This window comes from Xenopus laevis, chromosome 1L (assembly GCF_017654675.1).
Source record: "Xenopus laevis strain J_2021 chromosome 1L, Xenopus_laevis_v10.1, whole genome shotgun sequence".
NCBI lineage: Eukaryota > Metazoa > Chordata > Amphibia > Anura > Pipidae > Xenopus > Xenopus laevis.
In genome coordinates this window covers 55855940-55872191 of record NC_054371.1, presented here as the reverse complement: position 1 = coordinate 55872191, position 16252 = coordinate 55855940, and the positions used below count along the sequence as shown (strand labels likewise).

At 37.4% G+C, this 16252-nt stretch overlaps 1 protein-coding gene across 9 annotated transcripts in view; it reads left to right on the top strand.

The window, feature by feature from the left end:
* Positions 1 to 16252, top strand: part of rapgef2.L (Rap guanine nucleotide exchange factor 2 L homeolog) — a 202550-nt gene that overhangs the window by 170321 nt on the left and 15977 nt on the right. For all 9 annotated transcript variants that reach the window (NM_001093936.1, XM_041581217.1, XM_041581226.1 and 6 more), the window contains 10 exon segments: positions 1113 to 1290; positions 5318 to 5454; positions 7128 to 7286; positions 8050 to 8202; positions 8612 to 8776; positions 9909 to 10016; positions 10980 to 11183; positions 11389 to 11497; positions 12043 to 12289; positions 15305 to 15462. In NM_001093936.1, coding sequence (NP_001087405.1) covers positions 1137 to 1290; positions 5318 to 5454; positions 7128 to 7286; positions 8050 to 8202; positions 8612 to 8776; positions 9909 to 10016; positions 10980 to 11183; positions 11389 to 11497; positions 12043 to 12289; positions 15305 to 15462 — 1594 coding nt within the window. In that variant the 5' untranslated portion in view covers positions 1113 to 1136.

Below are 16252 nucleotides of genomic sequence, written 5' to 3'. Positions count from 1 at the left end.
GCTATGTAGCTACTAATGTAAGAACATTTGGATGAGTAACAAGGCTACAACTTTTGTCAATATGACCAGAGTCCTGTGGTTGATTTACTATACTCAATTTCTGCTCGGAAATAGTAAGTGTTAAGGAAGTAGCTCATTTTGCTGAGCTGGTTAGTTAATGGTATCCACTTGTTGAATGTGAACTGTAAGCCCCAGTATTTTTCTCCAGAGGTATTGTAGTTATATATTGCAGACTGGTCTATGCATATTCCAAGGCAGCGATCAACATGATTCTCACCAACCCCTTAAATGTTGCTACCTAGTGGCCTCAATGCAGATGCTTATTTTTACGTTTTTGGCTTGGAGGCAAGGTTTGGTTGCATAAAAAACAGATGTATTGCCAAACAGAGCCTCCTGTAGGCTGCTAGTCCACATAGGGCCACTAAATTATATTCTTCAATTATATTCTTTATTTGGACATGCTTGTGTTTCTCCCAAACTCTCTTTACATTTAAATGTGGTTCACGGGTAAAAAAAAGTTTTGGGATCCCTGTTCTAAAAGTTTGATCTCCAACCAGTGGCTCACAAGCAACATGTTGCTCACTGACCCCATAGATATTGCTCCCAGTGGCCTCAACACAGGTGTTTATCTTTTAATTCCTGGCTTGGAGGCAATTTGGTTGTGTAAAAATTAGACATACTGACAAAAAGAGCCTCCTGTAGGCTGCCAGTCCACATAGGGGCTACAAAATAGTCAATCACATTATTTGGCATTCACAGGGACTTTTTCATGCTTGTGTTGCTCCTCATTTTACATTTGAATGTGGCTCATGGGTAAAAAAGGTTGGGGACCACCATTCTAAGGTGAGACAGTTATATTTATGAAGGAGGAGATTTGCCCAAAGAAGAGCAGATTCATCACCGGTGACTAATCTTCCTGTGTGCCATAACCATAAGACCCTTCTAAACCATATTTATGAAAATAAAAGCTTATTTATCCTTGGTGGCAGAGAGAAGGCAGTATTCGTTTCCATTTGCCAAATCCAGAAATGTCTTGTACATGAAAGTCAAGGTTCAAATTCTTGTTTTTCTTTTATTGGATTTGCTCATATTTCTTTTTCTTTTTTTTTCAGGCCACTGAAAGTGAGCCAGGAGATATGGACCTGAGTGGGCTACCAGAGACTGCTGTTGATTCAGAAGATGATGACGATGAAGAGGATATTGAAAGAGCCTCTGACCCTTTAATGAGCAGGGACATAGTCAGAGACTGTCTGGAGAAGGATCCAATTGACAGGACTGACGACGATATTGGTAAACTAAGAACAATGTAGATAGAACTCAAAGCTCTGCTTCAAACCACATTTGTGGATGTCCATATATAGGGAATCACATCTTTGTTCCGTGTTCAATCTAAATAAAAGGTTATTTTTGGCACTTGAAAGGACAGATGACTACAGTTTAGCAATTAGGTACCATTGATTTGTTTTTTAAATGTCTCTATATAAAGCTGTGACTTTCAGATTATTCAGTTTATTCAAGCTGCCCTTTGAGGTTTAACGCTTGGTTAAAGGCCCGCTTAACCTAACAAGCATTACATATATATGGAAGCATTGCTGTAAAAAGTATTAATCCACAGAAGAATATTAGCTCCAAGAATATTAGCTCCAAATCTTGCAAGTGTATTAAACAGTCATTTCCCCAAAACCTATGCCAAGACAAAGCCCCCCAATATCTGCTTTGTGTCCCCGCAATAAAGGGCTAGCTCCACAGTTTAGGAACCATTGATATGATGGTTATTTTATTAAAATCTCTTTTGTGCTAGAAGATATTTTTTGACATTAAGATAACGGACACCTGGGGGCTGTTGGATTATGCTGAATAATTGATCCAATTAAATGAAAAAGCTGATATCTCTTTATCGACACCAATGGAAATATTTTTCAGTTAAGTTTGCGTTATGTGTATATATATATATATATATATATATATATATATATATATATATATATATATATATATATATATATATATATATATATATATATATTATAAATTAGTAACAAACGCACTCCAAGGAGTGAAAAATCAAATCTTAGGTTTATTTCAATGTTTCGGCTTCTTTACTCTGGCTGTCTTCAGGAGCTGAGGAATATATAAAGTCCTAATTTATTCAATTTTTTTTATACATTTTTATATAATATGTATGAAGTATGAAGACTTGTGGTTATTCCTTCTCATGGCCTCCAAAAGCACAGTTAGCAAGTGTTTTAGGCGTATCCTTCTGCTTTCTCCCCTTTTTCTCAGTTGATTGTTATTTCTAAACTTGCAGCCAAATGTGTTCCTTATCTTTTTTTTTTCCCTCCCTCCCGTGATAATTCCTCTAATTATCCACCACCTCCACTTCTTTCCATGAGCAAAAAACTTCTAGTTTTCCTGCAAAATTCATTGTTATTCAATCTTGTTTCTGACAGGAGCGTTACCCCATGCTGTGCTTGTGTGTGCATTGCAGGGACTAAAGATACTGCAGAAAAACAAAACAATTTATGGTGAAATAGTCAGTTATAGTTTTCCATTAACTCTTCCATTAACTCTTTATGCTTTAGAATTTATGGTGAAAGCATCACTCTGGTTATAGGTCCGTAGAACAAAGAGCCTCTAATGCGTTTGTGGTACAGGTATGGAACCTGTTATCTAGAATGCTCGAGACCTGGGGTTTTCCGGATAACAGATCTTTCCGTAATTTGGATCTTCATACCTTAAGTCTACTAGAAAATCATGTAAATAAGGATCCCAATAAGGATTAATTATATCTTAGTTTGGATCAAGAACAATGTACTGTTTTATTATTACAGAGAATAAGGAAATAATCTTTTAAAATGTGGATTATTTGGATAAAATGGAGTCTATGGGAGACAGCCTTTCTATAATTTGGAGTTTTCTGGATAACAGGTTTCTGGATAACAGATCCCTTACTTGTATTAGCAGTTTTCCTCATTGTATTTTGTTTTTTCTCACCGTATGCTCTGAATAAGTCCAGTATTTCAAATTATAAATTGCCCTTGACCAGCTAAGCTATTAAAATGCTGCCAGTAGTGATCGCTGGTATGAAAGTAATATACCTGAATCACATTCCTATTATGAGGCATTTTTTAAATCACATTATCACTTGTGTGTTCAGTCATCTTTCCAGATAAAATGGCTGTGACAGTGCTGCTTGTTACTGCACTACTGTCCCTGCTGTTCTTTTCAGTCATTTCATAATAATTTTTTTTTATATTATTTAAGTTAATACTGGCTGCTAATTATAGTCAATACTTACATTGCACACAGTTTATAATATTTCATTTTTGTAGTGCTTTTTCTTCTTGAACTATATATTTATATAAAGACACTTGACATAAAAAGACACCCTGGCCCAGGAATGCTTTATTCCAATTTAGCTGTTTTCGATCGAATTAAAATCGTTAGATCGAACGATTTTCAAAAAAAAAACAAAAAAACTTTGACTTCTAAAAACAAATGTTGGCTATAGGTTGTAGGAGGTCCCCATAGGCTAACATAGGAATTCAGCAGGTTTAAGATGGCGAAGTGTCGAATTCAACATTTTTTAAAGAGACAGTACTTCAATTTTCGAATGGTATTTGACGATGTCGCCAAACGAGTGGATCTCTCTCCGTTATGCCCACCATTGGCCCTAAGGACCAATGATCGGATCCTTATGAATGGGAACGGGCGGTCGGATCGCGGGACCACATCAACGAACAGATGTGGCCGCGATCCAACGGGATTTTTTGTCCCATCCGATCGAGATCTGCCCGACTTTCGGCCAGATCTCGATCGGGGGAAGCCCGTCGGGGGGCCCCATACACGGGCCAATAAACTGCCGACTCGGTCTGTCGCCAGCTTTTCTCGGCCCGGGTATGGCCACCTTAACTCATTTTATGTAATTCACATGCAAGTTGGGTTCATGTTTTTGCTTATCTTGATTTTTCAGTTAGGAATGTTGAGAGGAAGTTATAATCTCACTCATTATAAAGTGATTATACAGAGAAGAATTGTTCTGTAAACACAGAAGGCTAGGGCATTACAATTGCTTGGCTTAGCAAAATTTTTGTTTAAGGGGAAAAGAAATATATAAAATGGTTCAAAGCAGCAATATCATATTTTGAGCCAGTTCTGTGCTAGGGTTTGAGTACAGTATGCGATCCTTTATATGGAAACCCATTATCCAAAAAGCTCGAAATTACAGGAAGGCCATCTCCCATATACTCCATTTTAATCCAATCATTTAGATTTTTAAAATTGATTTCCTTTTTCTCTGTAACAAAGAAACAGCGCCTTGTACTTGATCCAAACTAAATTGGAGTAAAATAATCCTATTGGTTTTATTTAATATTGAGGTGATTTTTAGTAGACCGTATGCTGATCCCTTATCCAGAAAACCCCCGGTCGCATTCTGGATAATGAGTCCAATAATTGTACTCCAAATCAGTGAGGTAATAGGCAAACACTATTTACAAATGGTTTACTGAATATATTTCCTTACTCTCTCTTATAATGCACGTGTTTAAAGCATGGCTGATGCTTGTTACTCATTAAGGACTGCTATATAAATCACCATCTGGTGAGAAAATAGATTATTTGAAAGAAACGGTTGCTCAGAAATATACCCATGCTCCTCCAAATGATTTTCTGTTATTGTACAGATACTGCTATGAACTGTACCCAGACATTGACAGATTTTGTCCAGATGGGATACCTGAACTAATTAAAATTCTTGCATTGATTTTTTCCTCAGCTTTCCTTATGTTTAGTTTTCTTTGTTGTATATAAAATAATATATTTAGATAAAAAATGTGGGTTTTTTTTGTGAAGAAAGCAACTTCTCTATTGCCGTTGTCAACAGTCGAAACCTGATTTCACATTTTCCATGGGACCAGAAAAATAAAAATAAAATGGGAAGGATCAGGATTTGACTGTAAAATTGGTGTAAACTGTACTTAAAATTTAGTAAAACTTAAAATATTTAATAAAAAGTAACGTTCACAGGTGACCGTTGTTTTTAAGGGAAAACGGACCAAAATTATGGTGTATGATGCTGGGAAAACTTATGTTAATATGCAGGAAATGCACCCACTGAAATGCATCTATTGTGTGAGCATGTAGGAGCAATGATAATATTTGTATGTTTTCATTTTGCATTATGCACAATATGATTTCTAGAGATTTGTATATTTCTATTGTCAAAGCTCTTGGTTTGGAGTTTGTACTCTATATAATCGGTGATTGTAGATGAAAGAGGCTATCTTCTTAAATCCCCAATTTCTTCTTTCCCTAGAACAACTCCTGGAGTTCATGCACCAGCTGCCTGCATTTGCCAACATGACAATGTCTGTAAGACGAGAGCTCTGTGCAGTCATGGTGTTTGCCGTGGTCGAGCGGGCAGGAACTGTTGTACTAAACGATGGGGAGGAGGTTGGTGAAATGATTATGCATAGCATTGTGTTTGGGCTAAACTTTGATTGTGTAGGTTGTTCCTCTGATCTAATATAATATTGCAAAGATAAAGACATCCCCATGATGATCTGCTGAGTGCATCCAGTGGTCAGACAATTTATTCAAAGATTTCCAAACTGCCTGACCATAAAACTCTTTGACTAGCCAACTTGGACACTTGTAATGTTCCTTAGACCCTTTTCATATATGGAATACAAAAAGTTCAGTGTTTAAAGGCGATCCATACCTTTATAACATAGGAATGCAATACACTGAAGCAATGAAAGTTAATATTTAGGTAGTGGAGTCTAGTGGAATTAGGGGAACTAGGAAAAATACCAACGTGCTTTATTACAGTTAAAAGAAAGGTAGTTGGTTAGGAGAGGATAACAAAGAGGTCTTTAGCACTTCTCATTTCATCTAATTCCCAAAGCATCAAATCAGGGTAGAGCAGCGGGATTATGATGGATCCATGATGGTGAGCCAAAAATGATGCTCTAATACTCAAATTGTTATTGGTGTATTAGATTTTTGACACCAAGTCCAGTAAGATCTTCAACATATTTGATGCTAATTTGGCAAATGGACCGTTAGTTTGGTGCTGAAAACAGCTGACTTATCAGATCAACCTGCGAGGCCAGCTATTGAACAGAAACATACATTTTCAAGTACTTACAGGAGTGGTTCACCTCTAGATATGTCATAGACTTGCTAGTTCTAAGCAACTTTTTGATTGGCCTTCATTTTTTATTTTATTTGCATTTTTCTTCTGACTCTTTCCAGCTTTCAAATGCGGGACAATGGCCCCATCTAACAGCGAAATAAACACTTTGAGCAGTTAATTTCTGCCTTCAGTTGTCTGAATCTTGCACACTCTATATTGCAATTGCAAATTGTCTCGGCATATCACTTTCTACATCATAAATAAAATTAACAGTCCCATTAAGGAATTTGACTTGAATCCTAATGGAAACCTTAAACAAAGGTTATCTGGGAGAGTATCCTGGGAACAATAACTACTTACTGGATGGAATATCTAAAATGAATGGAGCTACTGATACAGCGAACATAAGACATGGTATTTTAGTCAAAATTTGGCAGTTATTCGACCTTAAAACTCACATCATGTTTAAATGGGGAAATTGTGTTTTCTGCAGCACAACAGGTTCTAACCATGTTTGTCAGGCACACATCCCCTCTGTTTCAGGTGAATAATAAAGAATAACAAGCATATACAGCCTCTGGTGCTGCAGCTATATTTACATAAATCCACTGTAAGAGAAATGGATGTCAAATTATCAAGTTATGTGAGTTACAGTAAGATCCAGATACACAGCCAGGCTTAGTTCAGATACATCTAATGAATTCAACTTTCCTACAGTTAAATCTCTTCATATTCTCTTACATATTTTTGTTCATTTCATTTTGCCTGTCAGCTCCTCATGGCCTTCAGCAAGTAACGCATAAGCTCGCCGTGATTCGCTGTGCATGAAATTTGTGTATCTATATCTGTGTATAATTAGAGCGACTATATAAGGAAAAAGATTGTAATTCTCAATGTGAAGAAACTATATTGTTCCCTATGAACTGATATGCATTTAAATATTTCCACTGGGATGCTAATCTGTTCTTTTCTTGCCTTTGGCCTTTAGCTCGATTCCTGGTCGGTTATTTTAAATGGCTCAGTAGAAGTGACATATCCTGATGGCAGGACAGAAATACTGTGCATGGGGAACAGCTTTGGTGTGTCGCCAACCATGGAGAAGGAATACATGAAGGGAGTGATGAGAACCAAAGTGGATGACTGCCAGGTACGCAGGTGAACAGCAGGCCAAGCTGCTAGGGGAGCAGTGGGGTTACTTTGCAATCTGCAGGCAAGCAAGTAACAGTCATTTACAGGGCAAAACATGTGCAGATTACATTTCCTTCAGTTCTAAATATCGAGGAAAGCAGAAGACGCCTAGATAGCGTAACTTTGGGACAATTAACCTTCATTGTACAATACCATCTGGAAAAAGAATTAAAACACCCAGTATTCTAGAAGATGCAGTCTTGGAACAGCCAGTGTGTCTTACTCAGACCCTTATTTTTGCTTATTAATATATACAATCCTTAGCCATCAGTATGGTTGCCATGCAAAAAGGGCAAGCATACACTTCAGATTGCATTTGGAGCATATTAATTACACTAATTAATACCAGCTATGAGACAAGTACTTTCTTCGGAATGGTAGGACAAAGCCGGATTAATAAACCCACAATTACTGTATTGTAACTGGTAAACAACCCAAAGCCCTGTGATGTCAGTGGATAACTATAGACCGCATCTGCTGCTGTCACCCACAGACATACATGGCTCTCTCTGTGACATTCAGGCATGTCCAGAATGCTAACTAGAGCACAGGTGAAAATGACACTTAACAAGCTTTACAGACATATAACCAAATAAAATATGAAAGTAGAAATTTCACAAAAAAGTGACATTATTTTCACTTTGCCTTCAACAAGAAGCATGTGATTTATCATCTGCCTTTCTGCTGGAACCTTATCTTCTGCTCCATGCTTATTTTTCCAGTTTGTATGCATCGCCCAGCAAGATTACTGCCGCATCCTCAACCAGGTGGAAAAGAACATGCAGAAGGTGGAAGAGGAGGGCGAGATTGTGATGGTGAAAGAGCACAGAGAGCTTGATCGCACTGGAACCAGGAAAGGTCACATTGTCATCAAGGTAACGGGAAAAAGCAAAACAACATACAAAAAAGTTGACTGTAATAAATTAGAACATAGAAATAAGTGTGTTATTAACCCCTGGTGGACTGGGCTGAACCGTGACAAAATATTATTATGGATTGTAAAGCAGCAACATATTCCTCAATAGAATGGTGTATGCATCATGAATACAGATTACATAAAAATTCTAATCGACATTGAAGGTAAAGAGGGAGGCTCAGGGGTAAAGGTGACAACAATAAAAATCTTGAGCCTTTCAGATGGATCTAAAGGGTGTGAGTGAGCAGAATCCCATAATAAAGCATTAAAACATTATCCCTTACTTCTTAACATCTTATTGAAATCATTCTGGCATTCAATCTCTCCAGGTCCTATATGCTTCTTAATAATTCTTGTGTTTTGTTTAGGGAACTTCGGAGCGTCTAACCATGCATCTAGTGGAAGAACATTCTGTGGTTGACCCAACATATATTGAAGATTTCCTCCTCACCTACAGAACTTTTCTTTCTAGCCCTATGGAAGTGGGAAAGAAACTACTGGAGTGGTTTAATGACCCTAGTCTCAGGGACAAGGTCAGGAAAAAAATATTTCTTTGTGTCAGAGTAAGGGTTTAATTGCATATTCCCTGCTGGTGTCAGTGCTTGTTGGCTTCTTTTATGGTGTATTTACAGTCACTTCACAGTAGGGATACACCATATCCAGGATTCAGGTTCCCAGAACATTTTGTAGGATTTGACACAAACTGAATCTGACCCCCCCCTTGAGGTTACGTGACTCCAGAACTCTAGACTGAAAGTGACACTTGTTAAATCATCCATTTTTAGATATTTTCCAAAATGTCAAGTTTGTTTGGTTTCAGTTTGGTATTCAGCCAAATCTTTTATGGAAGATTTGGTATTTAACCAAATTTAAAAGGTATGGATACAGTTCATTCCTAGTTTACACTGGTGTAAATACACAAACACACACACTTGTGCCTTTCGTACAAAATTGTATGTAGTCAAGATATTTGGATTCCCAATTTTTCAAATGGCTCAGTAGGAACAATGTTGATTTTTACAGAAACAATAATATTGGCTTTATTTCACTGTTTTTGTGTTTAAATCAAATATGTTTGTGTGTGAATGCATGGGTATATCAGAAAAGTGTCTCTTGTATAAGATCAGTTTGCATTTGATCTATGATTATCATTTAATTGGATAAATACACTATAAAGGAGTTGTTTGCCTTTGTTACCTTTTAGTATATTATAGAAAGTTCCAGCAACTTTTCAATGTTTTTTATTTTTTAATTATTTGCCATCTTCTTCTGACTTTTTACAGCCTTTAATGGGAGTAAAAAAACAATTGCTCTTTGAGTTTTACTTTTTGTTACTTTTTATGTAGGCCCTCTCCTATTCATCTTCCAGTCTCTCATTCAAACCACTGCCTTAACCTGGGGTAATATGGCCTCTAGCAACCAGATAGCTTTTGAAATTCCAAACTGGAGAGCTGCTGAACAAAAAGCTAAATAATTTGAAATCATAAAAAATTAAGACCAGTTGCAAATTGCCTCAGAATTTGAATCACTACATCATACTAAAAGTCAATTTTAAGGTGAACAACCCCTTTAACCAGATTAGTGGCTACAAGTAACAAGTTACAAATTACACATGTTTCCAGTATACGCTTACTTAACTAAATGCAATCTCCCTTTTGCTTGCAGGTTACCCGAGTAGTGTTGCTATGGGTAAACAATCACTTTAATGACTTTGAAGGGGACCCAGCCATGACTAGATTTTTAGAAGAATTTGAGAATAATTTGGAACGTGAGGTAACACTTAAATTTTTATTTTATTGTATGAAATTACACAGATATTAGGAGTTTGTGGTCCATAGAAAAGTGAATGTGCAGTATTGTTATCAGGGCTGAGCAAGGCAGAGAGGGCATTTAATAAGTACTTAATATATGTATAGAATTATATGGCAGGTCTGTACAATCTGCTGCCTACCAGCTCCTACTTGATGGCAGTTTATTCGGTTCCTAATACTATTAGGTAGATTTGGAGGACTATGGGTCAGATCCTTTTCTGTTATGATGGGCATTCTATTTTCTAGGCCTGGCCTGACTTAGAAAGATGCATTGGTATGATGACTTAATGCAACTTGCATTGATTCAGGCTCTCAGACCAATGCTTAGTTCATATTGGGGAACCATGCTGGCCCTGACCATCACCTTCTGTTGGTCTCAGTTGGATTGTAAAAAGAGTACTTATCCATTATCAATTAGGGAAGATGATGCTTTGGGCCAATGCATGGCTCAATAGGCTGCTAACTTACTGGCCATATTGCTGAGTACTGTCTTTCATGTATGGGGTTTTGAATCTGATCATTATCCCTATTCTTTTTAGACTGGGATATATTACTCTTGTTATATCTGTATAATTATATCAGGGTGCTTTACACAACAAATAGCACAATAATAATTCCCTGTTAATAGTACTATTGTAATCTCACAGTTTATACGGCTTCAATCATAATTAAGTAATGAAGATATTATATCAGTGATACGTATATCAAATTTGGGTTGTTTATTTCATCAGTACGTTAAGCAAAATATTTACTTTGTATTGAGATTAGACCTCTCATTTCCTGCATATATAGATTTATATACATAAAGGATAAATGTCAGCTTAAAAAATCAAACTTTGCTCTTCAAATCAGAGAACAATGCTTTGCATGATTAATTTATTTCTGAGTGGTTTCAAGCTATTTTACCCTCATTTACTGCTTTCAGAAAATGGGTGGCCACCTAAGGCTGTTAAATATTGCATGTGCTGCCAAAGCAAAAAGAAGATTGATAACTCTAACAAAGCCCTCCCGAGAAGCCCCCTTGCCTTTTAACCTGCTAGGAGGGTCAGACAAGGGATTTGGAATCTTTGTAGACAGCGTGGATCCAGGAAGCAAAGCAGCTGAGACTGGCTTGAAGAGAGGGGATCAGGTACTGTAACCTTCACGCTGGTTTTCTATTATTATTTTTTTTTGGCATTTACAGCTGAGTAAGGAATGAATGAAATACACTAAATCGATAATGCCAGTTACACTTTTTATAAAGAATGTAAAAGACACCATATAAAATCTAAAGAATCTGAATGTCACTTCTGACTTTGGTAATAATGCTAATAATGACTTTTCTTAATTTTCAGATTTTGGAGGTAAATGGGCAGAACTTTGAAAACATTCAACTTACCAAGGCTTTGGAAATCCTAAAGAACAATACTCACTTTTCCCTCACTGTGAAAACCAATTTATTTGGTACGTTTATTATTTTCTGGTTTACATCTTACTAGGGATGCAACAAATCCACTATTTTAGGATCTTACACAAGTGATTCGGCCAAATTATATGAAATTAGGGAAAAGAGGCCGAATCTTGACTGAATCCCGAACCTAATGTTGGATTCAGTGCATCCCTTCATCTTGCTCTTAACTTCTAATAAACTAGTGCATTGCCTGAACTGTAATGTATGAAAGAGGATAGTTTTGAGTTCTGGAGATGTGTTTCAACTTGCTAACAGTTATTGGTAGTCAATGTAGCCAGGCTTATGTGAGTTGTGTGAATTGTCAGTTGAGGGAGCTAGTTACCATTTATTGTGTCATAAGATGAAGAGACGGGAAGACATATTAAAGCCTATAGGCTTTTTTTTTTAAAAAAAAAAAATCTATATACATTAGCATTAGAGAGATCAGATATTTATTGTTAAAGCTCAAAATCTAATGTATGCTATTGTATACTATATGCTATTGTATACTATAAGCTTGCTACTTATAATTTGCTACTGTTTCTGTCTTTTTAAACAGTGTTTAAGGAGCTTCTGGTCAGAATGTTAGAGGAAAAGAGGAATAGTGCCCCGCACTTGCCCAAAATTGGAGACATTAAAAAAGCCAGCCGATATTCAATTCCAGATCTTGCAGTTGACGTTGAACAAGTTATTGGACTTGAAAAAGTGAGCAAAAAGGGCAAAGCCAATACTGTCGGAGGACGAAACAAGCTGAAAAAGATCCTTGACAAGACGCGCATCAGTATCTTGCCTCAAAAGCCTTACAAGTAAGGGAATGGTGTTCAGTACAGGTTAATAGAAAGATGGCTCAATGTATGGACTAATTCTCATAAAGAGGTACCACCATACAATATCCCTGACTATAAACTATTTTTAAAGTGCACACCAAAAAATGCAAGCACTTGCCATGTGAGACCCTCAGGCTCTTCTGGAAAAGGGAATTTGGAATAATTGCAGAAAAATATAAGGCGTAAAATATAAAGCCTGTTGGAGCTTTCTATTGGAAAATGTTCAACGCAACAAGATATTCAAAGATTTACCCACAATTTACACTCTTTATATTATTACACTGTTAAAACACTTTCACTCCTTACATTCTACATGTTTAGGTGTGATATATTACTGTGAGCCTCTGTCAATATTCTAGGGGATACATTAGAGATTATCACAATGAAGGTGATATTTAATTTTAATTAGTCCCAAAGTGAATGAAAATGTAGTCTAGTCAATTCCTTGGAAGCAAATCTGTTGCATCCCATGGATAGAACTTGTACATCGATTCTTACTCTATGGGGCATCCTTACTTTTCCAGGAAGCTAAGGGCCGCAACATAGCGGGCCTGCTAAATTACTCTCAAATATAATCTTGTCAGATGCCGAATAGGTTTGTATATGTCTGATATTATAGCTGCCTTATGCACTAGCATTTATAATCCTGCCTGTTTAGGACCTCTCTGCATAAAGAATGAAGCAGCGATGCAACTGGGAATCAGGCAATCTATTCACAGTGTGCAAACAATCGCAGGCTGACAAATAGTGTCAAGATCATTTGGTTGCCATAGACATCAGTGAGGCTTCTTTACATCTAGCTAGTAGAATCTGCATAACTTAAGGCACAGCCTTCTCCCTTCCCTGTACTGAGTAAGGGGTTGTCTGCTAAGGGTATAGATACTATTTTTATTAAACAGAGAAAGTTATCCCTATCTGTTTGTGACAATGTAGCCCCATAGCATGCCATAGTTTTACTAAATCTGCATTAAAGTTGTTAATAATTTGTCTATTTAAAAATCATTTGGCTTTTATACTAGTTCCATTCTGCTCTATGTATGATTTTCTTTTTAAACTGATCTGAGCCTAATGTTGTGCTGTTTGTTGGGTTGCTGTGTTGTGCAACAATCTTGTCTGTGCAGTAGGGTTACTCCCCTATTAGACTTAAGGTTGCCATAGAAGCACAGATAATATCGTACAAAACAACATTTCCTACGATATTCGGTGCGTGTATAGTAGGAGACGAGCTGACCGATGACTGTGATATCGGTTGGCTCGTCGATTGGGCTGGCAGGAAAATTTAGATTTTGCCTTTGAAGGCACTCCAACATCATCCATTGTTAGTGCTGAGTCGTCAGATACAGGTAGAATTCTATTGCTTCTACCTGTATTTATGACGATTCAGTTCTACACGTGTATTTAAACAAATGAAGATCGCAATTCTTACTTCTATGGTCACCTTTAGTCTTTCAACCATGTTTGCTGTAAGAAATTAGATTTAAAGTGGTTGCTCAAACAATTTTGGTTTTCTCTGCCTTCTACAGAGAATAAATGCAGAAGCTGTACATTTTCAGAGCCTTCCTGTTATTACTTGTGCCAAAGCATTATGCAGGAGGGTTTCCTTTAATCAGATTCTCTTTTATGACTATGAGTATGTGGAGGCTCATTTCCATTACAAAGAGTACACACCCTTCCACTATTCCTGTCAACTTTGTATCCCAAAGCAATTACATGGTTCATTGTGCCCAAGAAGCCCTTTCAATAGCACATCCATACAGTGGTCTTCAAAGGGGGTTGGGACTGGGCTTCCTGAGAGTGGAAGTGAGACACTCCTTTGCACAGTTTATTCCCAGCCAACAAACATGTGTAACCCCACAATTTGGCTCTTAATGTGCAAGGATGTAGGATTACCTTCCTGATTATGCATCCTGTAGACTAAACTCCCCATAGTATTACTATGTTTCAGTATTAAGTTTTTTGTCCTCCATCTGATGTAATGTGGCATAGAAAAAAGCACCAGCAGCTTTGTGCGATTAGATGCAGCACCATGGGTCTTATTAATGTAGCCTCAAAGCTGCTTTTTTTATCTGCCCTCTGACTTATGGAGATGAGTTACAGACAACTTTTGTTTTTCTTTATTTCTCATTCGTAATGATTTCAGATCTTTTCTTTTGAGTTCTTTTGTTTCTCCCTCTGACATTAATGTGTGGTTAGTATAAATTCTGAGGCCATTTACACCTGACACTATTTGCTCCTAAGAGGAGTTCAGCCTCCTTGTCAGATGAAGTCAGGCTTTACCTCTTCTTGTTCGCTGACATCCCCCCCCCCTCCACGCTATGTTATGGGAGCGTTGTGAGTGGGTGGTCTCACTCCTACAAACAGGCAGGCAATACTTATCCCATCTCGAGAGAGAGAAGCAAATCTTTTGTGTTCTTCCCATTCCCTGGCATATTTCTACAGACCTGTTTTGTGTTTGCTTCAGCTTTTGCAGAGCTTGTTACCCCTAAAAAGCATGTCCTTATCTAAGAAAGACTTGGAACACTTTTATTCTTGATATCCCCCTTGCCAAAGTACTTTATTTTTATTACAGAGGGTGCTCCAGCCGAGTCCACACCATTACCCTAATGTAATAACCTTTTATAGTCTCTGTTGCTACCACTCTGGAGCATTAGGGTAATGGTGTGGACTTGGCTAGAGCACCTGCTATTAAACAGATAAAGTATTTTGGCAAGGGGGATGTATAGAGTAAGTATATTTTAAGCCTGTCTGAACTGCTTGAAGCTAATACTGAACATATGTCTTATTTTGCTGCATGTGTCAGCGGGAACTTGTTGCTTTACACTTATTCTGGACAAGTTTGTTGTTTGCCTTGTTTTGCCTGCCAGTGCAGCGCTACACATCAGGCACTGCTAAGGGCTACAACCGAGTAATGTGACACTTGCTATTACACATGGACTTTAATGTAATTCATATTTATGCATGTCAATAAATGGGTTTTTTTTTTTTTTTCTACAGTGATATTGGAATCGGTCAGTCTCAAGATGACAGCATTGTGGGTCTCCGTCAGACAAAGCACATGCCAGCTACACTGCCTGTCAGTGGGACACTATCTTCCAGCAATCCTGATTTACTGCAGTCCCATCACCGCATCCTAGACTTTAATACCACACCAGGTTGGAACTCCCCCCCTCCCATTTTATTGTGTCCCCTGCTTGTCCCATACTCGCAGGATTTGTGTTATGCACCTATTCATATCTTTTTCTATTGCCCTATTTAAGATTTTGTTTAGGGAAGTCACTGTTCATATCTATTAAAAAAAACTGTGGTCAAAACGAAACATGTGATTGGTAGATACTACTCACATGTTGTTGCGCATGCATGCTTTTAGGTACAATTATTATATTAACTTGACTTGACACTTTTGCTTGTGTGCCCACACATACGGCAACAACTATTCTTGGATATTACAGTCACTGTCATCTGTTTATAACCTAAGTGCTTTGGCACAACAGGCATATTCCCAACTGTCATATTTCTGACAATTGATTAACATAGGGACTAGGAAAGGCAGGGATAGAGCAGGGCTTAAAACTTACCGAAGGAGGTGAAAATAAGGGACATCCAATTATTTTTGTGCAGGAATACTTTAAGGGAGAGAGAGAGAGAGAGAACAACATTAGGGTATAATAATACACTGAAAGAAGGACTATACTTTGTACTAGGGGTTAAAAATAAACAGTGGCAGAATGTAGACTTTCAAGTTGTGTGCAGCACAAGTATGTGAAGTGCAAAACTGTTTTTTTGTTGTTCTTATGTATATCCTATTGATATAGCTTTCACCTGTTCTCATACTGGGTGAAGGTTACCTTGGTGAGTTTTTAGCAAAGCCTATGATGTCATTTGTTTGTGAATGTCATTTTCTTTGATCAACAGTGCCACCCAGTGGTATTAGTGCCTGTACTT